The 24,824-nt window shown below is 66.8% G+C and overlaps 4 protein-coding genes across 4 annotated transcripts; 2 read left to right on the forward strand and 2 right to left on the reverse strand.

The window, feature by feature from the left end:
- Positions 1-299: 299 nt before the first annotated feature.
- On the reverse strand, positions 300-6,625 carry DDX41 (DEAD-box helicase 41). Its single transcript, XM_067304817.1, has 17 exons — positions 6,579-6,625; positions 6,347-6,445; positions 6,078-6,237; positions 5,925-5,999; positions 5,491-5,551; positions 4,716-4,852; positions 4,371-4,443; positions 4,039-4,192; positions 3,768-3,904; positions 3,358-3,520; positions 3,121-3,252; positions 2,857-2,928; positions 2,420-2,516; positions 1,376-1,525; positions 1,139-1,210; positions 730-840; positions 300-448 (listed from the first exon to the last, which is right to left on the reverse strand). Exons 1-17 carry the CDS (start codon positions 6,600-6,602, stop codon positions 312-314), a joined length of 1,854 nt encoding a protein of 617 aa, XP_067160918.1. The 5' UTR covers positions 6,603-6,625; the 3' UTR covers positions 300-311.
- Positions 6,626-6,857: 232 nt separating this feature from the next.
- Positions 6,858-16,424, reverse strand: FAM193B (family with sequence similarity 193 member B). Its single transcript, XM_067304838.1, is given in 12 exon segments — positions 6,858-7,275; positions 7,439-7,514; positions 7,754-8,771; positions 9,359-9,595; positions 10,022-10,217; positions 11,202-11,616; positions 12,108-12,317; positions 12,500-12,722; positions 13,477-13,716; positions 16,132-16,329; positions 16,331-16,390; positions 16,392-16,424. Coding segments are annotated over 12 exon segments (3,003 nt in total). The 3' UTR covers positions 6,858-7,178.
- A 660-nt stretch (positions 16,425-17,084) lies between these two features.
- On the forward strand, positions 17,085-23,065 carry LOC106489726 (lateral signaling target protein 2 homolog). The gene is made up of 13 exons (XM_067304897.1): positions 17,085-17,303; positions 18,657-18,797; positions 18,884-19,021; positions 19,220-19,422; positions 19,546-19,635; positions 19,811-19,900; positions 20,055-20,156; positions 20,243-20,482; positions 20,628-20,755; positions 20,862-20,975; positions 21,143-21,241; positions 21,442-21,554; positions 21,651-23,065. The coding sequence occupies exons 1-13, from the start codon at positions 17,262-17,264 to the stop codon at positions 21,765-21,767; spliced, it is 1,617 nt and encodes a 538-aa protein (XP_067160998.1). The 5' UTR covers positions 17,085-17,261; the 3' UTR covers positions 21,768-23,065.
- Positions 23,066-23,182: 117 nt separating this feature from the next.
- MXD3 (MAX dimerization protein 3) lies at positions 23,183-24,771 on the forward strand. Its single transcript, XM_067304898.1, has 5 exons — positions 23,183-23,461; positions 23,542-23,571; positions 23,679-23,793; positions 23,874-24,045; positions 24,139-24,771. The coding sequence occupies exons 1-5, from the start codon at positions 23,271-23,273 to the stop codon at positions 24,246-24,248; spliced, it is 618 nt and encodes a 205-aa protein (XP_067160999.1). The 5' UTR covers positions 23,183-23,270; the 3' UTR covers positions 24,249-24,771.
- The last annotated feature ends 53 nt before the right edge of the window (positions 24,772-24,824 follow it).

Consider the following 24,824-nt stretch of genomic DNA (forward strand, 5'->3'; position numbering starts at 1 on the left):
CCCACAGGCACCACTACCTGCTTGCCCAACGCTTCACACCAACACACCGCTGACGTAATGGCTGTTGCAGCACAGCTCTTCACGTTTCCTCCTAGAACAGGAGCTTCGTCAGGCTGAGCTGGCAACAGTCCTAGTGGCCAAATACCTGGAAAAGGGGCCACAGCAGTGCAGGACAGGCCTGCAGCCCAGGGCTGGTCTGGGCTTTGGAAAGTGAGGGCAGCTGGGACAGCACAGTTTGTCCAAAGGGAACCAAAGCGCAGCCCTCTGTCCCAGCCTGGGTGGAGGCAGCGCTGGGCAGCATCGTCCGCAGGCTAGAAGTCCATGGAGCTGTGGGCCAGGTAGTCCTTGCGGCCGATGTTGCTGACTTGCTTTGTCTGCATCGCCTCCAGCTTGGGGCAGTCGGTGATGCGATGGCCCAGGCCGCCGCAGAAGGCGCAGCCCCGTTCGCCTGCAACGGGAGGAGCAAGGTCAGGCAGAGCCACACGGCACCAGGCAGGAGGGTGGTCCCCACCCCAGGAGCAGCGGGTGCTGCCTGCAACCTCCACCCTGTCAGCAGCACTGGGCCATCCATACAGCTGGGCAACACCAGCCCCGAGGCAGGTACCCCGGGGGGCAGCGAGGCAGAAACTGCGCTGGGAGCCTGAAGCGATGGGAGCTGGGGCTTCCTATTTGCAGCCCACGTCGCTCCAACAACCCTGCTGGAGCTCTTTATCCTTTGGGGCTTCTCACCTCCAATGTCCAGCATGGTCTCATCCCCGCAGTGCAGCACCTGGAGCACAGGAGGCACCTTCTGCTTCGCCTCCAAGAGCAGAGCCTTCAGATCCATGAGCACTGACTCATCTGGGGGCAGAGACACGGATCAGATGCAGCCCAAGCAGGGGCCCGAAACAGGGGTGCCCCGAAGGATGGCCTGCTGGCCATCTAGGCCTGCCGGAGGCAGGGGAGCACTGTCTTGCACCACCATCTCCCCTCCACAGGCCCTAACAACTAGGCCCTGCTTGCTTGGGAACACCACCACTGCCGAGGCAGAGGCAGCTCTCGGGGAAGCAAGTGACTCTGCCCCATCGCCTCGTACACCTGCAGCCCACCGCGCAGGCCCTCTAGGCAGCCCCCAGCCCAGCCCCACGCCATGTCTCACCACAGGCCTTGTTGATGAAGGTGGTAGCAATGCCAGTGTTGCCTGAACGGCCTGTACGCCCAATGCGGTGAACTGCAGAGAAACAGACAGGGTCAGGCCTGGGCAAACGCAGCCCAGGCAACGTGGCAGCGAGAGACAGCCCCGCCGCAGCCACTGCAAGGACAAGCACGCAGCCCTGCGGGCCTGCACCCACCCAGTTGTGCTCCCACAGTTCCCCCCACATGGCCCACTCCCCACCGTAATTCTCAATCTCCTCTGGCATGTCGTAGTTGATGACATGCTGGATAGCCGGGAAGTCCAGGCCCTTGGAAGCTACATCAGTGGCAACCAGGACATCTTTCTTCCCATCCCGGAAGGCCTCAATGGCTTTTGTCCGCTCCTCCTGATCTGCAATGGACCAGCACAGAAAATCAGCAAGGACAGAGCTCCCAGTCCTATTGAGTCCTATGGCCCCAGAGCCAAGCACCCCTCACGGCCCAAGCTCCCCCACTTGGAGCGAACCTACACATCCTTTCCCTAAATAGGGGAGCAGATGGACATGCAGATCTGTCACTAGCGGCATCCTAGACCTCCCTTGCCTCATCCACTGATGCAGAGAAAGATGCCTAGCTGGGTGCACAGAGATGCAGCTCAGCCCCAGGCACCTCACTACACTACAGACCCAGCCAGCCTTGCAGCAGGGACCCGGCATGGGAAGTCCCAACCGCTCCCAGGCTCTGCCTTTTAGGCTAAGCCAATGCGCACAGGACCCAAAGCTCTCTGTGGGCTTAGCTCTCCCCGGGATGATCACGGTGCCACCCAGCACTGCGGCAACACACAGCTCAGCTGATAGAAGCAGGTTGGCAAGGCGAGCTCCCCCATCCTGGCAGATACAGAGAGCAGGGCTCAGGGAAACAGCCCTGGAGACAAACGCCAACCTAGTCAACCAGGCACGTGCATCTGTGCACAAGGACCCAAAATGCATTTGAGAGCATATTTAATGAAAGCCACATGGGAGCCGCGCTGTGTTTGTACCTCCTATGCTAGTGAATGATGCCTTCACAGGCATGTCCCATCTAAAATGACCATGGCTGCTTCAAACTTGGCTGCTACCCTACTTCCCACCCAGGACAGGACACTCCTAGGTGCTCCTGACATTGCCATGGTCCTTCCTCAAACCACTGTGAACTGCTACGTGTTGGGACCTGCCGTACTCAGGTACCACAGTAGCAGGAGAAGGGTGAGACAAGGCAACATCTGCCTGGGCAGGCCCAGCCTGCACCTCCCGACACCCTTACAGACCTTTCCCTCCATGGATGGCCACAGCTTCCACACCCTTGAGCAGCAGGTACTCATGGATCGCATCAACATCTGCCTTCTTCTCCGCAAAGATCAGCACCTGCCACAGCACAAGCATCATGGAAAGAACAGCCCTTCTGCCTGCCGGTACTGCTAGGAACCAGCACAACCTCCAGAGAAACTCCCTCCCTCTTGCTGAACAGACAGAGCACGTGATAGCTCTGGGCCCAAGACTGTACACAGAGTATGGGTCACTTGAACGCCTACCCCCATACGCGGCTCTGCCTCGAATTTTGCCCTGCAACATCAACACCACGTCCCCACTGCCAGCTCGGGGACATGTAGCGAATGTAGCAGTCAGCTACATCCATGTCCCTAGGCTGAGGTGCACCCACACAGACCCAGACGTGCTGCCAGAGCAGCAGGAGCACACTACTCACAGGTGGCGGGGTCTTCTGCAGGCACTCGAGCAGGTACACCATCTTGGCCTCCTCCTTCACATACTCCACTTCCTAGGAACAAGCACAGGGACAGGTCAGGCAGACAACAGAGGGACTACTACTGGGGGGTATTGCATGGCTTGCTGGGAAGGGCTGCCAAGGAGGGCCAAGAAGTCCAGGTCTCTGACAAGGAGAAGTATCAAGCACCCTTGTGAACTGCGCTGGCCTCCCACACAGGCACAGAGGAGCACACAGCTACCTCACCTGCACAACGTCCAGGCTGGCAGCACCTGCTCGCCCAACGTTGATAGTGATGGGCTTCACCAGGGCGCTCTTGGCAAAGTTCTGGATCTTCTTGGGCATCGTGGCACTGAAGAGAAGGGTCTGCCGCTGGCCCTGCACGGGGATCATAGTGCAGGTAAGGATTTAGCACTCACCCAAATGGGCAGATGCAGGGACTGAGCCCCAGGGTAGGATGCTCGTATCATGCCAGCTCAGTACCTTGAAGTAGGAGAAGATGGTACGGATGTCCCCCTCAAAGCCCATATCAATCATCCTGTCAGCCTCATCCAAGGCCAAGTACCGGCAGATGTCCAAGCTCACCATCTTCTTCTGCAGCAAGTCCATGAGGCGGCCAGGGGTTGCCACCATCATGTGTACACCACTGTGGGACAAGAGAAGGCCACAGTCAGGCACTCAGGTTCCTGCCCCACACAGCAACATGAAGGGAAAGGCTCAAGGTGCAACTGTTCAGCATCCACACTCCCCACCCCAGAGCTCATGCTGTGGGCTGACAGGCCAGTAACACCCGCCCGGGCCCTCGCCTTCGCCCACCAGGCCACCTGGATGCCAGTTCTTAGTTCTCTGCCAGAAAAAAGAGCACAGCTCCAGCCCCCCACACTAAGCCTTACTGTTTGATCGTCTCCATCTGCTCCTTGACAGACATGCCCCCAATGCAGAGGGCACAGCGCAGTGGGGGCAGCCCGTCCTCCTGCAGCAGGCGGCAGTAGTATTCTATGATGCCGTGGGTCTGCCGGGCCAGCTCCCGCTGCAGACAGAAAACTGTTAATCCCCGCGCTCTGCTTATCCCCTCGCAGCTGCATCTGTTCCCACTGAGCATCGGTAAGAGCTTCCTGCCATGCTTCACTGCACCCCTGCAGGAAGGTGCCCCAACACACTCACAGAGGGACAGATGATGAGTCCATAGGGACCCTCTCGCTTGGAAAATGGCAGTCTCTTCTCCTGTTCCAGGCAGAACATGATAACGGGAAGCGTGAACACCAAGGTCTTCCCAGAGCCAGTGAATGCAATGCCGATCATATCCCTTCCTGAGAGGCTGTCAGAGATACAGGGCTGAGCGTGAGTGGGAACATCACAGAACGGCTCAGACCTGCAGGGCAGGCTGCGTGCAGGGTGAAGGGGGTTTCACCTATCAGCAGGAAAAGCACCCAGTTGATACCACCGGGTGGGCTGTAGGGAAGAGAACACTCCCCACACTGGGACAGAGCACTCACATCGTGGGGATGCCTTGGATCTGTATGGGCGTTGGCTGCTGGATTCCTTTTTTCTTCAGGCCCCTCAGGATAGCTGTCAGAAAACAAGAGACATGCAGGTTCGGAGACTGAAGTTTTCCTCTGCTTTCCTCCTAGTTCATTTCTCAGAAGCAGCTCTTGCACCAGTGATAAATACACTCCAGGCCAGCAGCTGGACACCTTAGGAAACACAGCTACTATCTTGAATTTAAGCTGTGATTTCACTAACACAGTATTAAAGATCTGCCAGCTTTGCTCGCCAAGGTGAGTGTTGCAGGAGAACACTGCTCCGCTGCCCTGCCAGCCACGCTCCCGCTCCCGGCCCACCTGCTGGAAACTTCATCTCCTTGAAGCTCTTGATGGGAGGGGGGATGCCCTCTCCCTCCACAAGGATGTGGTACTTCTTGCGCACACGATCGTGTCGTGCCTCTGACATGCCCAGGATGTAACGAGGCGCTCTCCAGCTGGGGAGGCAACAGGGAAAGGTCACGGTGCAGAACGAGCCTGCCGCTCCGCAGTCAGCGGCCCCAGCCAAGGCCCCGGGGAACTCCCAGGCTGGCTCTGATGCTCCACTAGGGAAAGCAGGTGACCCCACGGGGCTTCACGGCACGAGCATGTGGGAGGATCCAAGCCTGGCCCATGCATTTAACATTTCCCCAGAGAACGAGTAAGAAATCCCAAGCCAACAACTGAAAACAGTCCAAGGATGATGGACGTAACGTGCCAAAATCTTTTGGACACGTCTCACTTCATCAGTTCCCTGCCACTGCAGGGCCTTGAGCACTGCTGGCTCCTTGGGCTCTCACAGTCTCCTCCTCTAGCTTAGCCTTCTCCAAGAATTGAAAATCCAGATCAAGTCTTCAAGCCTAACACAGATGTACCCTAGTAAAGCTTACTATATCACCATATGTAAAATAACATCCAAAACGACCAGATAGTCTTTGATCTTACAAACAGGGATAAGAAACCAGTCAGTGCAGCACAAGAAGAACCAGTGGTCACAGAGCAGCACTCTACCTACTAGGCTGCATAGCTTGTAGTTCTCTTCAGCTGCAAGGAAGTGGTGTTTTCAGAAAGACAACATCTGTATTGTAGAACATACCTGGTTTTAATAGGATCATCATATGTGATGCCCTTTGCCATCTCCTTCACCGACATCAAAGCTGCAAGAACAGACCCAACAAGATCAGTGCAAACTATCTATCTCCAGACACATGCCACTTCACCAAAGCAGTACTTGGGGGAAAGGTTTGGGGACCATGCTCAGAGACGGCTGAAAAACAGCAGTACGCCAGAGAGCACTTCTGGGCACAGCAATACTAGGTGCTGCAGGCCTGGTGTGTCTAGGGGCCAGCAATGGCAAAGTCTTAAAATTTAAGTCAAACAGTCAGCTACCCATTGAGAGATCCTATTATGTCTTCCTTTCCCATCCCTGGGTGTAAATATCACCAAGCGTTGCAAGGCAACTGACAGACTCCCTGCTGTGGTGACAGCTCTAGAGACCAGCCTGAGGGACACAGAGCTCCCACAACTCACCTCGGCCCTCTGCCACACTCTCCAGGATCTTCTCCTCCTCCTTCAGCTGCTTCTCCTTGGCTGACTCCTTCCGAGCTGGGAAGAGTCAGGGAAACAGTTAGAAGGTTTCAGTGCCCCGGAGCCACCCAGCCCTCCTGCCAGCTGTTCCCCTACCTTCTGCCTTCTCTTTGAGGTGCTGGTGCTGATCCAAGAGGCTGATGTTGGACTGGGGCCCCAGGGGGATATCATCCTCGTCGCCCCGCTGCTCGCTCCCGCTGTCCCGCTGCTCCTCTTCTGACACCACCTTCCGCCGCATCTGCAGCAGCTTCTGCAGCTGGAAGAAAGGGGGGTGGGCAGGGGGTGGGAGGGAGCCCACACCGCGACGGCAACGCACGGCCTCCCCTCGGCCGGCCCTGCCGCGGAGCCCCTCGGAGCCCCGTTACCATCTGCTGCTTGCGCTGCTTGACGGGCACATAGGGCACATAGTCGTCGTCGTCCTCCCCGGACAGGCCCGACGCCTCCGACGCCTCCTCCCGCTGCCTCTGTGGGGACACGCGAGGTGAGGCCGGCCCGGTGCGCAGCGGCACGACCCGGCCCGGCAGGGCGCAGCGCGGCGCCGCGGGGCCGCCCAGAGCGGAGCGGGCCCGGCGCGGCCCCGGCCCGGCGCGGCCCTACCTTCCTCTCGGCCGCGGCCTCCATGGCGCCGTCTCCACGCAACGGCCGCGCCGCCCCGGACGCAAATCCCGCGCAGCGGAAGTGCCGGCCGCGGGGCGTGCGCTGTCGCTTAGCAACGTCCCCGCGCGTGACGGAAGCCGGAGGTGGGGATAGCGCCCGACGGGCCGCCTCGAAGGCCAAACTTAGCCGCAATACGCGAACGACTCCCCCCCCCCCCCCCCAACACCTCCTGAGTGGGCACGGCCCTGTGGCGCGGGAACAAACTACCAAACAGCTGGGTTTAAATAAAATAAAAAATTAAAAAGTTCTTTATTGGGTCCAGCACGGTTCTTCCCCGCGGCGCAGGGAGCCGGGCGCCTGGGGGCGCAGAGGAGGGGGGGGACGGGATGGCAGGGCGGGCGCCCGGACGGAGGGACGGGCCCTGCGGAGGGGCCGAGCCCCGGGGGCCCCGCGGCCGAGGAGAGCACCGGCCCCGTGGTGGCGGCGAGCCCCGCGGCGGCGAGCCGGGGGGCCCCCGGGGAGCAGGGCCCTGCAGGGCGGGGCGGGGGGCACAGTGAGGAGAGCAGAGCGGCCGTGGGTGGCGGGGGGCTGCCCCCCACCTCACTGGGCTGCACTCGAAGTGGTTTTCTTCAGGGTGAAGTTGGTCCAGTTCACGGCCACCTTCTGCCGCGTCTGCTTGGCAGAATCCAGACAGAACCTGGCCAGGGAGAGAAGAGAGCCCCGGTGAGGCGGGAGCTTCCCCACCAAAGGCCCCACCACAGCCACGACCTCCTCCACCGCCCCCAGCCCCACGCAGCCCCCGGGCAGGGCTCGCCACTGTCCCATCTGCAGAGGGTCCTTAGGGCCAGGTGCTCCCTCACCTCTTGAAATACTCCACTTCTCTGTCAGTCTCGTCCATCTCTACCCCATCTAAGTCCTTGGGCAGGAACACGTCATCTGGCAGAGCAGAGAAGCACAGAGTCAGCACAACACCGCGGCCCCTCCGGCACTCGGCTCGCTCCGAGCGGAGCGGGGCAGGGCAGTGCCGTGCAAGGGGAACCCCCGCGCCAGGACAGAGCAGAGCAGAGGGGAAGGGGACAGCAGCTGGCAGGGAAAGGACCGACCGGTTACAGCACGGCAGGTGAGGAAGGGGTGCGACACCGCCCTGGGACCGGGGCAGAGCTCCCGGGACTCACCGATAGAGGTATTGGATTTCTCCACCTTGTTGCGGCTCTTCCTGCTCTTGCCCTTGGGCTGCGGGGAGCCCCCCAGGGCGGTGGGGTGAGGCAGCTGGCGGTCCCCAGCAGCTGGGGGAGGCGGCGGCACCAGCTCCGGCAGCTCCGCTTTGCCCTCACCCCTCTGGCCTTTCCAATCGCTGCTTCTCTCCTTCTCTGGCCTAGCGCTGCTGCAGCCCCAGGGCTGCCCCTTGCCGCTCTCCCCCGGCTCGGCACAGCCGCCCACCCGCTGCGGCTCCGGGGCGCTGGGCTTCGAAGGGTGCTTGGTTCCCAGCACCTGCCCCTTCGCACCAGGGCTCTCCAGCCTGGCCTGGCCACCAGGCACTGTGGCGCCGTCCCCCTTCTTCACCTGCCCGCTCTGCCGCTTGTTCTTCCGCTGCCGGCCCCCTGCAGGCACCTGCTCCTGCAGCTCCGGCCCCTTGGGCTGCGGTCCCTCCTTGGGCTCTGGGCTTGGCCCACCGCCATCCACAGCAGAGTCTGTGGCCTTGGACTGCACCCAGATCATCCGAGAGAGACTGGGTACAGCACTGAGGCGCTTCACCACACCGTTCTCAGCTGCCGGGGCTGGCAGCTGCTCCCCGGACCCCTCGCCCCATCGGGGGCCCAGCTCGCCCCGCAGCAGCGCATGGCTCTTGGCAGGGCCCAGGCTGAGTGGGGCAAGGGCCAGGTCTATGTCCTGCAGGTCAGAGGAGCCATTGAGGTGGGAGAGCAGGTTCTTCTGCTCCAGGACAGCTGCCTTCTTGGGAAAGTCATTGACATCCAGGTTGAGGTCATAGACACTGAAGCTAGCCCGAATGGAGTCCTTGATGGTGTTCTTGATCTCCTGCAGCCGGCTGCTGAGGAAGCTGTTCACCCGCTCCAGCTCCAGCTCCGGCCACTCCAACAGCTTCTCCTCGGCTGGCTCCCTGGCCTGGCTGGCTGCAGGGGCACGCTCAGCCCGCTTCTGGGCCTCTGCCTCCAGCTGAGCTTTCTCCTTCTCCTGCAACACAGGTGCCATGAGGCTCAGACGGCCTGGGCCACTGAGCGACACATGCAGGCCACAGCACTAGCTATGCTCTGGTCTTGCCAGGCAGCAAACCCAAGCGCCTATGCTCAGCCCGGCTAAGCAGCATCCTCCACGGCCCCCAGAACTATCACACATCCTCCACAAGCACCACAACAGCCACCACCTCGCACACTAGACACCAGTCTGGACATGAGGCCCCAGCAAACAGCGCACACAGGCTGTCACAGCATCACCTCTCTCCACCACGCACACACAGCGTTTGTCAGGGCCACGGCATGGAGCAGGTGGAGCCTGGACAGGGTGCACTGCCCTCTGCGTGAACAGAGATGCCGGCAGCCCCCAGGGACCAGGCACCGGCTGTCACCTCAGGGGACAGGGGCAGCAAAGGACACAGTTTCAGAAATCAAATGGATGGAAACGAGGGAAAGTGAAGTCCTGCAAGGAGCCCCCAGTCTTGCCCTGACCTCCCAAAAAGGGGTATACAGGCCTCTCCCTTGCAGCCTGCCCCCCTGTACAGCCAGGCAGGGCACAGAGCAGTGCTTCCCTCTGCCCAGCCTCACCTTCTTCTTCTGCTTGTGCCGTGCCCGCTTGGCCGCCTTGGCACTGTTCAGGGGCTTGGGCTCTGTGCTGTTGATGTAGTCTAGCAGCTCGTCCACATTGCGGTGGTCTACAGCAGGCTCTCCCGAGCTGCTGCTGTGCCCTAGTTTCTGCGGCAGCTCCTCTTTCCTCTTCGTGAGGCGCGAGCGTAGCTTCTCCCGGATCTCAGCGTAGTTGCGGCTCGTAGGAGCGGCCGGGGGCTGCGGGATGTCAGAGCCGTCAGGCACACGAAGCCAGGGCGGCACACAGGCAGTCCCAACTCCCACACTTCTCCCCCACCAAGCTACCCTACTGCTCCCTTCCCCAAGGTCCCAACAAGACAAACTCAGTGCAGCCCAACCAAACTGCTTTTCCCCAGGGAAGCCACAGGGTTTGGCTGGCCATGCCAAGGAAAGCCCCAGGGCTGGACAGGCAGGAATCCACCGGACAGGAGCAAGGGGACCACTGGGCTGATGAGGCAGGATGGAAATGAATGGGTGGGTGCACATGCTGCCAGAGAAGAGTCACAGCCAGACCTGCAAGCAGGGCTGTTCTCATCTTCACACCCTCTACACAGAGGCTAACACTTCGCACCACAGAGCAGAGCACAAAGACCAGGGGTGGCTGTGGGCCAGACCCTCACTCACCGCGTTGTGGCCGAAGAACTCACAGTAGCAGCAGTCACAGAACTTCCCGTCTTTCTGGTTGGTGGAGGAGGAGGTGCAGGAACTGCGCTCTGAGCTGCTGTCCTCATCCTCCCCGAGCCCCTCATCCGCCTCGCACGGCTGCGGCGGGTGGCAGCTGGTACCGTTTGGGAATTTGTGCCCTTTGCAAGAGGGGTCCCTGAGGAGAAGGAAAAATAGGCAAGAGGTGAGCAGGAGCCGGTGGTCTCGCAATCACCCCACACTGTGTGCATAGGAACACCCCTCCCAGGGCCTGTGCCAGAGCAGAAGGATTTGCAGGGCAGACAAACCCCATCCCTTGCATCCTCCTCCAGAGGAGATGCCAGAGGAGCCCAGGGCAGAAGATGTCAGTAGCTCGTCGCCCCCCAGGATCTCTGGCACGCAGGAGGCTGACGCCAGAGCTCCAGAAAGCAGTGTCCCCCTGCAAGGCCACAAGCTGATTCCAGGGCAGGGAGGGTACTCACTGGGGGCGGCGGGTAGCACAGGTGAGAAACGCTGGAACTGCATGCAGCTGCCAGACATCCCCACGGGCTGGCAGGCCCGACTCCCACAGGCACAGACTACCCAGCTCAGAGACAGGGAGGCCAGGGCACGGCCCACAACGCCGTTCCTCCAGCTCCGGCTGGGGAGCGGGCTGGCCCTCCGCAGGGAGCGCTAATCAGCAGAGAGGGACCAGTGCCCTTGACTCAGCGTGCTCTCTTCCAAGGCACAGGCAGCCCAAAGAGGGCCAGGGGAGCAGGCGAGCAGAACCACAAGTCCACAGGCTTCATCTTCTTGAGGACCTTGGCTCAGTGCCACAGCTGCCCGACGCGTCTCACTGACAAAGGTCCTGTTGGCCAACAGCAGGTTGACCAGGCGGTTCCTTTGGGTCTTTTAGCTGGAGGAGGAGCAAGCACAGTCTCTTCTGCACCGCAGTACTAAAGGACAACCGCAGGGAGAAGACACGTGGGGAGAAAGAGCTTAAGCCTCAGAGACCAGGGGACTACGGCAGTGGATTCGGCCTGCAAACGCAGAGGCTCTCTGCATCGCCACTCCACAGCAGTTGATCCCTTGGCAGGGGAAAGCACATTTTGGGACAGGGGTGGGAGAAAGGGTGCGTTGTCCAGCAAGGAGAGGCTGGAAGCATGCAGGCTGGTCCACTCACCTGTTTGTGCTGGGCAGCTGGTGGGAGGCAGGAGGAGGGATGAGCGAAGTACTGCAGTGCCCGTTGCAGGGATGAGTGCAACCCGAAAGCGGAGGCGGCATCTTCAGCAGCGGCACATTGGCAGGGGGCAGGTGCGGGCTCTTACAGGAACCCGGGCTGTGTGAGACGGTGCCAGCAGGAGGGGACTCAGATGCTGGCTTTAGGGCTGCTGCCTGCACGCTGGGCGCAGGGAAGAGCGTAGCCTGTGGGGAGGTGCCCAGCGGGACACGTGGCGGGGAGCCGAAGGGCCCCGGATGGGCAGGCGTCTGCTTGGAGGGGATCAGCGCTGGCGGCTGGGAGGGGAGGCCGGTGGGACTGTTGGGAGGAGCAGTGAGGTCCGAGTGCTGATGATGCTCTGAGGAGTGGAAGGCCTCACCTGCAGATGGGCAGAAGCAGAGACGGTCAGACACCCCCTGCCCTGTGCAGGCCAAGGCCACACTCAAGAGCCACCCCTGCGGCCCCTGGCCACCTCAAGCCCAGAAGCACACAGGTCCCTTGGCACAAGATCCAGGCTGGCCTGAAGAAGGCCCAAAAACTCCACTGGGGCTGACAGATGCCCACAACATTACTCCTCAGCCAGGAGGCCGTGCTCAGGGGCCACTCCTGAGGGAGCAGGACAGAGAGCACCCAGCACTTTTGCACAGGCTGCTTCTCTGGGGGGCTCTCCCTACTTCCCCCCAGGCAGCAGGGCACCTGGGCCAGAAGCCACCCCTGCTTGCAAGGGGTCTCGATGTCCTACTGTCCCCCCACACTGGATTTGGCTCTGCCCCACGCACAGTTGAGCGAGGGGAAAGGTGCTGAGGCAGGAAGGGAGCACGGAGCAGCGGCTGGGAGGATCAGGCCAGCCCTGGCCCCGCGTGCACACACCTGGCGGGGTGGCCCTCCGGCACATGCTTTTGAACTGCTTCGGCAGCGTCTTGCAGAAGTCGAGTGAGGTAGGCAGAGGCGAGCCTGGGGCAGCGCCGCTGGACGTGGGGGAGGCCGCATGGCTGTACGGACAGGCCTTGAGCCCAGGCGCCATGGCAGGAGCCTGGCCGACGCACTCCGGAGAGAGAGCGAGGCCAGGATGCTTGTCACCTGAAAGGAAAGCGGAGCTAGGGCCTGCTTCTGCTCAACGTCTCCTAGTCACAGAGGAGAACGAGAAGCTCCATGGCCTGGCTGTCTACCCCTGCCCACCAGTCAGGTGCCTGCAAGGAAACAGGCTAAGCCAAGGCCCAGACAGAAAGCACCGTTCAATCCCACAGCTGGCTTCGACTCACCTAGTGCAGCCGGGGGGGCCCCGAGGGGGCTGCCCTGCACAGCCCCATTGCTGTGCTGCGAGTTCCAGAGGCCCGAGAGCTTGTGAGCAGACAAGAAAGAGCTGGGGTCCCAGTCCCCTGAGTTCCCGTGGCACGAGGAGGAAGAGGAGGAGGAGGAAGAGGAAGAGGAGTGGGAGCCACCCCCACAAGACTGCGACTTGCAGGATGTGTGGGATAACGAGACCTGGCAAGAAAAACACAGTGTGAAGCTGCAGCAGGCTGGGAGGGGAGGTGGGAGCCCTCGGTGCCCTGGCACCAAGACCCCTCCGCTGCTCTCATGCGGGATCTTCCACACTGGGGCCCAGTGCACAGGAATTGCACCTCTCGCTGAAGGCAAACAGCTCGTGCAGCCCCCAGCGATGCCCCCAGCTCCTGGGGGCCCAAGGCAGCACAGCCAAGCCTATGCCATGTGGCCATGTGCCTGTTCTGGACCCGCTCAAACCAAACCGGCCCAGGGTTAAATAAAGCCAAGCAGGAAACAGCCACTCTTCCCTTGAGCTCCACATTCGGACAGGCACTGCACCCTCGTCCCGTGCAAGACCGCTCTGGGGAGCCCCGGTGTAACAGCACGGAGCTGGCCCAGGAGGGATGCGGCGCAAAGCCCCGCCGGAGCAGGGCAGGCAGAGAGCCCACGGCACTGCCACCCTTGCCACGCCAGCAGCTCCAACGCAACGCAGGCTGCCGGCCAAGCCCCCACCCCATGCTCTGCTCCACCACACACCGCGCAGCCAGGTCCCTCCCGCAGGAGCTGGCACCAGCCCCGGGGAGGGTGGCGAGGCCGCAGCGATCAGCGATGCGGAGACGCCCAAGGCACTCGGGTCTGAGCAAGGAGGAAACACAGGCACCCAGCTAATGCCATATGATGAGCAATACCACGCTGCCGTGGTCCAGGGAGCTATGACCCTGGCCTTCCCAACCACATCTCCGCAACCGCTTACCGCCAGGGCCTGCTCCTGCACCGCCCGCCGCTCTTCTTCCTCCACACTCTTCCGGCAGCTCTGGCAGATCCACAGCGGCATTTCTCCCAGGAGGTTTTGCACGAGTGTTGGCACAAAGTCCGGCGGCAGCCTCTCACCCGGGGAAACAAGCCCATTGTGGGATGGGCCTCCCCAGTCCTTGCGCTCCCGGTGGCACAGCAGGCAGCATGTCTGCACTGACTGGTTGGCGGTGGGCAGCACCTGCAGTGGGATGCACAGGCCACAAGTCACCCCAGGGCACGACCGGTCTCACGGCAGGGCGCATCCTGCTGCAGGGCACCAGGTCAACGCAGGTGCGGGGCAGATGGGGGAGCAAGTGAGGCCTTTGCCCCGGGATGCTGACATCAAATCAGAGGGTTTCTTGCAGGCTACATATGGGACTGCACTTTCTCCTGCTGCAACACAGCAGCCTCAGGGCTCCCCAGCTGATGCCAGTCCGAGATGCGCCAGCTGCCAGCATTTTCGACCCCCGGAAAGACTACAGTATGCTAAAGAGCCAGTCCCACCAACAGCCAGCAGCATGCCAGGCTGTGAGGCCACCAGCAGTTCCCGCTTGTATCTCCAGTACAACAAGACCAAGGGGAACACCAGGGCAACGCGGGACCTGCAGAAGTCACCGCACAGGGGCGCAGAGGGTGGGCCCCGCAGCCACAACCGCCCTTCCCTGCCCGCCGTGGGCCCCCCGCCTCGCTACCCGAGTGCTGCGGGCCCTGCTGCCTGTCTCTTTGTTCTGCGCGGCCGGCGGCGCCGATGCGCTGGGGTGGGGTGCAGCCCCCGGCCCTCTTTGCGTTCTCCCGGCGCAAGGCGGCCAGCTCGGGGCTCGCTGCCTGGCACCGCAGCAGAAGGCCGCCCGCAGCCCGCAGGCTCACCGGAGGCCTGACAGCCGTGACGAGCGGAGCGCGGCGCTGGCGAGGGGGCCCCCATTGTCTGCCGCCGCCGCGGGCCCCGCGACAATGAGCCGCGCGTTTAACCGCTGCTGCGAAACAGATGGCGTCTCCGAGGCTCAAGGTGAAGCAAAGGTCAGAGGCCAAGGAGAGCAGAGGGAGGGAAGCTGCTTCCCTTCCCAGCCAGGCTGCCGCCGGGAGGAGGAGGCGGCTCCCGGGCCGCCCGGTGCCTCACTGGGGGCAGACGCGGCCACCGCTGCACGCGCGCAACGACGGCGCTCCCCCGCCCGCCGTGCACGTCCACCTGAAGCTGGGGCCCATCCCCCGGGCTCCCTCCCCGCAGGCGGCGGCAACCAGGCTCTTTGAGGGATGCCAGGCAGCACGGCACGCCGGAGGCAGCCCACATCCCATCCAGCAGATGCTCGAGTCACCTGCCATCGCCCAGGCCCTGCAAGAGAGCCGGATCCTCCTGCAAGGAGGAGCTGTCGGAGTATCTCTGAAGTACAACCAAGCCACCCAGACAGGAGAGCGTGGCCCCAGGCCCTGGCTCTGCCCTCCAGGGAGCACATGGGCCCCTCGGGCAGACCACTAACATCCTTCTACACACACATGGAGCAAGGGGCACGCAGGCCCCGGGGCTGGCAGAGCCCTCACGCTCCCACACACTGCTGAGCGCTGCTGGCCCTGTCCACAGACAGCAGCATGCAGCCGTGGCAGACAGGCTCACTTAAGGCTGATTCAACTTCCCGAGCAAGAGCTAAGCTCAGTTTTTTGCAATTGCTGTGAGAGGGCTCCAGCTCCCGCTGTGCTGGGGGATACCCACAGGTGAGAGCCCCCAACATCGCAGGCATCCGCCAGAGACGGCCTGAAGTCCTGCTGCAGCTCCTCGACATGCCCATGCCTGCGCCCGCAACCCAAGGCCGCAGCCAGCTCAGCCACCCTGCCCAGCGCGGGGAAGCCGAGCGCAGGGCCTGCCCGCGCGCCTGCGGGAGCCACCTTGACCCCGCGCGCGTCCCGGGAGTCAGCACTCCCACGGCTGCGAAAGGGACTCCGGCAGCCCAGGGCGGCCAGGCCACGCTGCTCAGGGGCACCCGCCGCCGTGACGCGCTCCTGGCCACGGCACGCTGCTCGGTGTCCTCGGAGGCCCTGCCAGGCGCTCTCCCGCCGGAGCGGGGACCGGGCTGTCCCTCTCCTGGGCATCGCTCCGGACACGCAGCCGCCAAGCCCCGGCGCTTTGGGCGCCGCCGCCGAGCCGAGCGCGCCCCGCACCTGCCAGCTGCGCTCGGGGACACTTGCGGATGTCGCAGCTCCCCGTCCCCCCCCCGCAGGCCCACGGCGGGGACCAGCCGAGCCGGCGGCGCGGCGCAGGAGGGCCGGGGGCCGGGCCCGCGCCCCCGTCCCCGTCCCCGTCCCCCGCCCGCCAAGCGGGGCCGGGAGCGGGGGCCCCGTCCCCACCCCTCGGGCGGGAGCAGCCCCCGCCACCGCCCCCCGCCCCGGCCCCCGGGGGTGGCGGGCGAGGCCGCCCCCCGGCTCCAGCGGGGACCGGGGCACCGAGCGCCGCCGCGGGGACCCCCGGAGACCGGCGCCCGGGGGACACCGGGGCCGCCGCGGGATGCTCCAGGCGTGGGGCTGGCGCAGGGCCCGGGGGGGCCCCGCGGCGGGTCGGGCCGGGCCCCCGGGGCAGCCCCCGCCGCCCGGCCCCGGTGCCGCCGCCGCGGGGCCTAGCGCGTACCTGAGCGGCGGCTCTGCCCGGCTCCGCGCTGCTGCCCGCCGCCACCTCCGGCGGCGCGGGCGGCTCCGGCGGGGGGGCCGCGGTGGCGGCGGCGGCGGCGGCGCCCCCCGCCCGCTCCCGGCGCGGCCCCGGGCCGCCCGCCGCCGCCGCCGCCGCCGCCTTGTTCCGCCTGCGAGTCATGGCGAGCGCGGCCCGCCGCCCGCCGCAGACAGGACAACAGCCAATATGGCGGCGCGGCCCGTCCGGCCCCTGCCCGGGGGGGCGGCCCGGCGCGGGGAAGCCGCCGCCGCCATCGCCCGAGCGGGCAGCGCCGCCACCACGGCGCCGCCTGGCGGCCGGAGGCGGCGCCGCCGCAGCGCCCCCCGCTCCCGCCTGCCGCCCGCCGCCCCGAGCGCCCCGTCCGCGCCGCCCCCCCGGCCCCGCCGAGGCCCCTGCGCGGCGCCCCCGGCCTCCGAGCAGCCCGGGCTCGGCGGCTTCCCCCGCCGACGCGGTGCCCGCGTTCAATGGCCCTCCGTGGGTTTTTTGCCCCTGATTTGGCCCAATGAGGGTTTCGGCCGTCTAGATTACCGGCGTGCCCGGCAGCCGGTGTGGCGGGAGAAGCCGCCTCCTGTCCCCGCGGTGCCCCGAGCACCCCCCGGGGCCCCGGCCCCTCGGGAGGTCCCGCTCGGCTGGGGCCCAGCCAGGCTGCGGGGCCGCGACCTGCCCCCGGGACCCTTCCCCGCCAGCCCGGGCGAGCTGGGCCCGCTCTGCAGTGTCCCCGTGCCCTGGGGTGTCCCCGTCCCCGCTGCTGCACGGCGGGGGGCTGCGAGGGCGGTGGGGCACCGGGAGGGGGAGCCGGGGCTGCCGGCGGGGGGACCCTGTCCGCCCCGACGGGGATCCGCCCTCGCCCGCGATCCCGCCGGGAAACCGGTCCGTCGGGTGGCGGCGGCCTTCCGGCACCGGGGCGGGGGGGGGTCCCGCCGCAAGCGGGACGGGGAGGTCGGTCCGCCCGAGTCCCCGCGCGGCCCCATGCCCGGGGGCGGGCAGACACCGCCTCGGTCCGCCCCCGGGCGGTGCCCGGTGCCGGCCCACCCCGTCGGCGAGCGGCGGGCGCAGGGAGCCGGGCGGCAGCAAGAGCTCCCGGTCACGCCATGCTGCCCGCTGCCCTCCGGAGGTGGCTGCACCGGCCCAAGGTGAGAGCGGGGGAGGCTGCGCCGGGGACGCCGCCCGCCCCGTCGGGGCTGCCTCGGAGTGGGGGGGGCCGCGGCGGCCACCTGCTCCGGCGCCCCGCCGGGCACCGGGGGCTCCCGGGAGCTCCCTGGGGCCCCGATCCGTGCGGGCCCCCCGGGCAGAGCCTGGGCTCCGGGGAGGGGTGCCGGGACAGCGGGGCTGACAGGGCCAGGCTGGGGCAGAGCCCCGGGGCTGCGCCGGGAGGGGAGGACCCCTCGGTGGGGGGGGCACCGGGGCCAGCCAAGAGCCCAAGGCCGGGGCCGGGGCCGGGGCCGGGGCCAGGGCTGGCGGGGCTTGGCGGGGGCAGCAGCAGCCTGGGACCGGCCGTCCCAGGGCGCGTTGCGAGGAGGAAGTGGTGCCAGCCGGGCGGCAAGCCTGGCCCATGACTCAAGGCGCGGCGGAGGCTGTGCCGTGGGGCGCCGGACAGGACTGGGCAGCTCAGCGCCCGCCCCAGCACCGCCGCGCTCGGCTGCGCCGCGGGGGAGTGGGGACCCGCCGGGCTCGGGCGCTGCGGAGGTCTCCCTCCGTGGGGTCTGCGCCCCGCGGCACCGTCCATCCCTCGAGCCCCCGGCTGCACTGCCCTTTACCCAGCCCGCTTGGCCTGGGGAAAGCACAGGGAAGAAACTGGGCAATGAGCTCATTTCCTGGTGGCCTGCTCCCTGGGAAAAGGCTTCCCGCAGCCCTTTCACCTGATCTGGTGTTTACAGCCACGTATGGATCCGTGCCCACGCTCCCGGGATGCAGGCGAGCTCGTCAATCCTGCTCTGCCCTTGGGGAAACTGAGGCATGGGCGGGGAAGGTGGCGCTCCCCGGGCCGCGGCGGGAGCCTGCGTGAGGGCTCGGCCCCGAGCCCACGTGCCGGGCCGGCGGCGGCGGCGGCGGCGGCGGCAGGCCGGGAGGCGCCGCGCGGGGCGGGAGCTGCCTGGCCGCTCGCCTGCCGGGTCCCGCATACCTGCCGTGGGTGTGGATGCGCGGCCTCGCGCAGGGGATGCGCGGGCCCTGCGTGGCGCCGGGGGGCTGCCCCGCGGCACGACGCGGCCCTGACGGGGGTCCGGCCGGCGGTGCGGCCCCGGGGACCCTCCGCGCATCTGTCGCACGAGCGCCGACTCCAGCCTGCATCTCGCCCTCCGGCCGGTTCAGCTCAGCCCTGCCCCTGCGCAGCCCTGGAGTCCGCGGCTCCGGGTGGCTCTGGACACCCTGCCCCGGGATCCAGAGCCGTTGGGTCCTTGAGGTGCTCAGGGCGCCGGGGGATGTCCGTCAGCTCGCTGCGCCCTGGGGTGCCAGCGTGGATGACGCTCCTGCTGCTCTCCCCTCAGCGGTCGGACCCCCGGCTGCTCTCGCAGTTCTTCTACGCCGACGAGAAGGTGTCGCGGGTGGTGACGGAGATCAACGGGCTGGATGCCGAGATGGACCCTCAGCAGTACTTGGTGCTCCTGAACCAGCTGCACCTCAGCCAGGTAGGGTGGCCGGTGCGGGCTGCCCCGCTCCCAGTGCCGCCCGGGCGCCTGGGGTGGCTGCGGGTGACGTCCCTGCTCTCGCCCAGGCTCACCTGCTGGCCGTCATCGAGCAGATCATGGAGGAGTGCATCCCCACGCAGAGGCACAGCCGCGACTACCTGGTCAAGTTCCCCGAGGAGCTCTTGGTGGACAACCTGGGCAACCACATGCTGTTTGCCGCCGAGGTGAGCCCTGGGTGGGCAGGGGCCATGGCGGGTGCTGTGGTGGGCCGAAGGGGACCGTGTCCCCCAGGCTGGTGGCCGACAGGGACCGGCCAGCGCCGCACACCCTGCAGCCGACCGCCCCATCCCAGAGACCCCCATGGGGTCCTGGGCCGTGCTGCCCCAGGGCGAGGGCTCCTGACGCCCCCCTGCTCTCGGCAGTGTCTCCTGGCGGGCACCTTCATCGAGGTGGAGGAGGCGGACAGCATCCAGCTGCGGCCCCAGGCCAGGAACCTGCTGTGCAGCCTGGAGCTGGTGCGCACGGTGCTGCGGGAGCAGAGCCTCAGCCAGCCGGGCACCTACTCGGAGCCCGTGCGGGCCGTGCTGATCCAGTTCGACAGGCTTTTTGCGGAGTTTGAGCTGAGGTGGGTGCTGCGGCGGGGAGGTGGGTGCTGTGGCCTCCGTGGGGTGGGACGGAGGAGGCGCGGGTGCCGCGCTGGGGCAGGGTGGGCTGCGCCGCCGCGTCCTCACCGCCGCGTCCCTCCCAGCTACGTGTCCTCGCTGGTGGCGGTGAAGTCGCCCGAGGAGATCTACCGGCAACAGGAGATCATCGTGCTCTTCTGCGAGACGGTGGAGAGGTGAGGAGCGCGCCGGGGCCGGGGCAGAGGATGCCTGGGCTTCTCTCCCCGCCGGGGCGCCCCGGAGATGGGGAGCAGCTGGGGGGTCATGCACGCCTGCTCGCCCTGCGTCGCCCCGGCCCTGGGCACCCCGGGGTGCCCTTGGCCCCACTCTAAAGCTGTCCCCCCCCGGCAGAGCCCTGCGCCTGGGCTACCTCACCCAGGAGATGATCGACGGCTACGAGCCGCTGCTGATGTTCACCATCCCTCGCCTGGCCATTATCAGGTGGGTGCAGCAGCGGGTGCCGGGGGGGGGGTCTGGGTGCCGGGGTGTCTCGGGTGCTCCCCTCGCCGTGGGGCAGCCCCTCGTGCTGGGCAGCAGCATGGGGAGGGGGGCAGCCCCCGGGGCACATGCTGACCGGGTGCTCTCGCCCTCGCAGCGGGCTCCTCATCTACCCCGAGGGGCCCCTCAGCCTGGAGCAGAGCCCTGAGCAGATGTCCCGGGTTTTCAGCCCCTTCTACAACCTCCTGAAGAAAATCAGGTAAGGGGTCGGGGGGGTCGGGGGGGGGGGCTCGCGGTGGGGACGCGGCCTGGGCGCTCGCCCCTCACGCTGCGCCCTCGCTGCAGGGACCTGCTGCGGGTGCTCTCCGCGGAGGAGCTCGCCCTGCTGGAGAGGAGCCTGTGCACCGCCGAGCTGGACGATCCCCGCGGTCCGGCCGCCGCCCCGGCTTGGGGGGCTGCAGCCCCGACAGCGGACCCCCCCGCTCCCTGGGGTCTCCTGGAGGCTCCCCACACCGAGCCGCCGGCCCCCGTCTGCCCGGCAGGGTCGGGCCCCCCCGGTGTGGCCGGCGACCCAGGCGCGCACAGGCACGTGGGGCGCCGAGGGGTCTGCGGGGAGGGGTGCCAGCGTTTGGCCAGGCTCGCTGCCCCTGGCCGGGGGCCGGCGGAGCCCGGTGGGGAGGGGGATCCGCCGCGCCGCCCCGCGGCTAATCGTCGCCTCCTCTCCGAGCAGCCGCCAGGGCCCCGGCAGCAGCCCGCGGACGCGGCCCGGCGCCCCGCAAGGCGCCGGCTGGGGGGAGCTGCGCTCCCGCTACGGCAGCACCAAGGACATGCTGCACACCCTCTTCGTCTGCATTTCGGGTGAGCGTGCCCCCCCGCCGCCCCCCCGCCGCCTGGCGGGCGCCACGCTCTCCCCCCCCCCCAAGTCGCACTGCCGGGGCGCTGACCTGGCGCCCTGCCCGCGCAGGGGTGGCCGATCAGCTCCAGACCAACTTCGCCAGCGACCTGCGGAGCATCCTGAAAACGGTCTTCAAAATCGTCGCCTCGCAGCCGGAGCCGGCGGAGGAGGCGGACGCCAGCCGTGAGTCACCCCGGGCGGGTGGGGCAGCGGGGCCAGGCCCGGGGGCCACGCTGCCGCCCGGACCCCCCCCCCCGCTTTGCACGCGCGCCTCCTGACATGGGGAGAGGGGGGGCCAGGGCCGAGGCCGGGGCCGGCTGCGCCGCTGAAGGCGCCCCTTTGCCCCGCAGAGGAGGAGGAAGGAGAGGCGCGCGCCGCCAACGCGCCCCGCCTGGCCGGCTGCCCTCTCTGCTCCAGCACCGCCGAGGCGGCCGGGCTCCGCCGGGCAGGTAAGATGCCAGCACCGGTGCCCGGCACGGCCCCCGAGCCGGTCCTGCCTCCCTACTTGGGGGGTGCAGCTCCGGAGGGCACGCAGGCAGCATTGGCCGTGTCCCGGCTCAGAGCCCAGCAGTGTGGCTGCAGCTTGCCCAGTGCCAGGGCCATTTCGGCGGCAGGGAGCCCCTTGACCGGTGCTTTCGCCCCCCCCCAGGCACCCGTGGCCTGCCCGAGTGGGTGCCGGACAGCAGCTGCAGCCAGTGCTCAGCCTGCCGCGCGCCCTTCACCCTGCTGCGCCGGAGGCACCACTGCCGAAGCTGCGGCAAGGTACGTCGGGGCCCGGCGTTGCAGGGGGGACCGTGGCGGCGGGCTCCGTGCCGCGGCGGTGCCTGCTCACCCCCCGCCCTGGCGCTCTCCCCGCAGATCTTCTGCTCCCGCTGCTCCCCGCACACAGCCGCCCTGCCGCACTACGGGCAGCCGCGGCCCGTGCGCGTTTGTGCCCACTGCTACGCCGCGCATCTCGTGCCCGGGCACTGGTGAGCAGGCGGCCTCGCACCAGCCCTGGGGACGCCCGCTGCGGGCTGGACCCGTGCGCACAAGGTGCTTGGCCCTGCGGCCATCTCTTGCCCAGAGCCGCGGCCGGACCCCAGGGAGCAGGAGCCGCGCTCCCGGCTGGACGGCGACTGCATCTGGACGCCGCCGCAGAACAGGGTGGGAAAGGCTGCGGCCAGGGGCGCAGCGCCGGTGCAGGTTGGCAGGACTGCCCAGCCCCCGGCCCCGCAGCCGTGCCCCGCTCCCGGAGAGCTGTGGGCGCGCTGCCTGCCGCTGCCGCCAGCGCACGCCTGCCCCCGGCGTGGAAATGTGCTTCGTTGCGTTTTTCAGGTGAACTTTGGCTGCTGTTCGGACCAGGGCAGAGTCTTCGCCCGGGGCTTGTCCTGAGAACGTGCAAATACAGCCCTCACATGACGGCAGGTGCCCGCGGGGCTGCCTGGGCTTGCCGCGAGGCCGCCGGGGTGCCGCACCGCCGCGAGGCTCACCGTCGCTCGTGGGGCCCTGCCTCAGCAAGCCGGATTTTAATAAACACCTTAAACCTCTCCACTCTGGCTGCCCCGGGCTGTGCCACAGTGCTCGGGGAGCTGGGGCAGGTGGGGACCCCCATGCAGCTGCAGGGCAGGCAGGGTATGGTGGGGGGGGGAAGCGCGGCACCACGTCTTGCACCTTGCGCAGGCTCCCTGTGTGCGTGCATGCACGGGTGCGTGCTGCCACCCCAGGCACACGCACACCCTGCCAGCACCCATGTGCACAGGCACACGCACCGCCCCCCCAATACACACTCTGTGCATGCATGGGCAGATAGATGGGTGCACACGTGTGTGTGCACACAGACACACCCTGCCTGGCCCTCTCTGGCATCTGAGCACACACACACACACACACACACACACACACGCTCCCTGCGTGACCCTGAGTGTGTGCACACACATGCACACACGTGTTCCAGGCCTGCTCAGTGCAGCCAGCCCCACAGGCACACGCATGCACATGTATATGTGTACATACACGTGTGCACATACACATGCACACACACACAGACATGCATGTGCATTCACATGGACACATGCACACACGGGCACACACACTGTGTGGGAACACACATGGACACACATGTGTGCACAGTCACGTCTGTATACAGCACACACGTGTGCGCACACACACACGCACACATGACAAAGCCCGCAGGCGGAGCCGCCGGAGGGGGCGGGGCCGCAGGTGCCGGGGGCGGGGCCTCATCGCGCCCCGCCCCCTCCCGCCGATTCAAATTTGAAGCACGCGCTTTCCCGCCCGAAGTTGTTTCCAAAGCGCGCCGACGTCACGGGAGCGGGCGGCGCCGCAGCCAATGGGCGCGCGGCTCGCGGCCGCCCGGCCCCGCCGCCGCCGATCCGCACCGAGCCGGGCCGCGCCGCGCCGGCATCCCCGACGGGACGCCCGCACCGCCGCCTCCGCCCTCCCGCCGCCTCCGCCCTCCCGCCGCCGCTGCCCGCCATGGAGCCGGCCCCCAGCAGCATCCAGGTGCTCCTGCAGGCGGCTGAGTTCCTGGAGCGACGGGAGCGCGGGGCGGCCGCTGCCGGTGTCGCCCGCCCCCCGTCGTGCCTGGCCGAGGCCGAGCACGGCTACGCCTCGCTGTGCCCCGTGCGGCGCCCGCCGCGGCCCCGCAAGGCCGTGGGCAGCTTCAGGTGAGCGGTGGGGCAGCAGCGGCGGCGGCGGCGGGAGGTGACCGGCCGTGCCCGGCCTCACTGTCGGTGCTCTCTTGCAGGTCGGTGCACAACGCGCTGGAGAAGCACAGGTACCACCCGCCGGTGGCCGGGCCGGCTGCGGGAGGGAGGGAGAGAAGCAGGGAGGGGGTGGCGGGCTGTGCCCCTCGACGTGACCACAGCCCTCTCCCCACTGCAGGAGAGCCCAGCTCCGGCACTGCCTGGAGCAGCTGAAGCAGCAGGTGCCGGCGGGCACAGAGTGTGCCCGCTCCACCACGCTGAGCCTCCTGCACCGTGCACGGCTCCATATCCAGGTGAGCATGGCCCGCTGGATGGGGTGGCCCTGGCCCGCTGGATGGGGCAGCCCTGCTCACAGCCCTCCGGTTCCCTGCAGAGGCTGGAGGAGCAGGAACTGAGAGCTCGGAGGGTGAAGGACCGGCTGCGCTGTGAACAACAGAGTCTGCAACAGAGGCTGGAGCAACTGCTCTCGCCCCCCAGCAGCGAGCGGACGAGGGCAGACAGCCTGGACTCGTCCCAGCTCTCGGAGCACTCTGGCTCCGATGGAGGTCAGTGAGGGGATGGTGTGCTGGGCTGCCCCGGGCTGGGCAGGGAGGGAGGGGTGGCCTCCAGGCCCTGACCCAGCCGTTCCCTGTGCTCAGAGGAGGTTGAGATCGATGTGGATGGAGTCGTGTTTGGCGGAGACCTACTGGCCAGCTTCAGCACCGGGAGGGACCACAGCTACTCCAGCCCCCGCGGGCCCTGGTCCTGACAGCGCCTGGCACTAGCTCAGCCCCGCGGTTCCCCGGGGTTGTTGCAGAAGCGCTCTGGAACCGCCTTCGCCTGCTCCACCTCCCACCTCCCCACCCACCGCGCAGCCTGCCTCTGCCGGAAACGCAGCCTCGCCGTGGCTGCCTGGAGAAGGGGCTGAGGATGGGGACGGGCGCCTGGCTCTGCCTCCTGCAGCTGGGCCTCTGAGCTGAACTGGCCGCAGTGCTGGGCGCTCGGGGCCAGGATCCCGCTGCACACAGCAACACACTTCAAAGGGGGGGCGGAACAGGCACTGGAAGACAGCCTGGCTGTAACTGGGACACCCTGCCTTTGCCCCATCTGCTCCCAGGCAGGCCGGGGCCCAGGTCTGTCGGCAGTGGGTGCTGGACAGCCCTGCCGCCCCCCCGAGAGCCAGGCAAGAGTAAAGAGTGCATTAAGCAACTTGCCTTCACGCTCCCGGAACTGCCTTGCCCCTGCAACCTTGTATATACCCGACACTATTCTAGTAAACGCACTTGGCTAAATCTGTGTCTGCGTCTTGCCTGTGTGCCCAGCGCTCTGTTACCGTGGCAGCTGT

This window comes from Apteryx mantelli, chromosome 14, assembly GCF_036417845.1.
Source record: "Apteryx mantelli isolate bAptMan1 chromosome 14, bAptMan1.hap1, whole genome shotgun sequence".
Lineage (NCBI taxonomy): Eukaryota > Metazoa > Chordata > Aves > Apterygiformes > Apterygidae > Apteryx > Apteryx mantelli.

Coding starts and splice junctions, on each gene's coding strand:
- DDX41 (XM_067304817.1), bottom strand. CDS start 6,602: ATGGAGGCCGCGGCCGAGAGGAAG. Junction 6,238..6,346: donor AGCAGCGCAAGCAGCAGATG/GTAACGGGGCTC, acceptor CCTTTCTTCCAG/CTGCAGAAGCTGCTGCAGAT. Junction 841..1,138: donor CTTCATCAACAAGGCCTGTG/GTGAGACATGGC, acceptor CTCTGCCCCCAG/ATGAGTCAGTGCTCATGGAT.
- LOC106489726 (XM_067304897.1), top strand. CDS start 17,262: ATGCTGCCCGCTGCCCTCCGGAGGTGGCTGCACCGGCCCAAG. Junction 18,798..18,883: donor ACCAGCTGCACCTCAGCCAG/GTAGGGTGGCCG, acceptor GCTCTCGCCCAG/GCTCACCTGCTGGCCGTCAT. Junction 21,555..21,650: donor ACTGCCGAAGCTGCGGCAAG/GTACGTCGGGGC, acceptor CTCTCCCCGCAG/ATCTTCTGCTCCCGCTGCTC.
- MXD3 (XM_067304898.1), top strand. CDS start 23,271: ATGGAGCCGGCCCCCAGCAGCATCCAGGTGCTCCTGCAGGCGGCTGAG. Junction 23,462..23,541: donor AAGGCCGTGGGCAGCTTCAG/GTGAGCGGTGGG, acceptor GCTCTCTTGCAG/GTCGGTGCACAACGCGCTGG. Junction 23,572..23,678: donor AACGCGCTGGAGAAGCACAG/GTACCACCCGCC, acceptor TCCCCACTGCAG/GAGAGCCCAGCTCCGGCACT.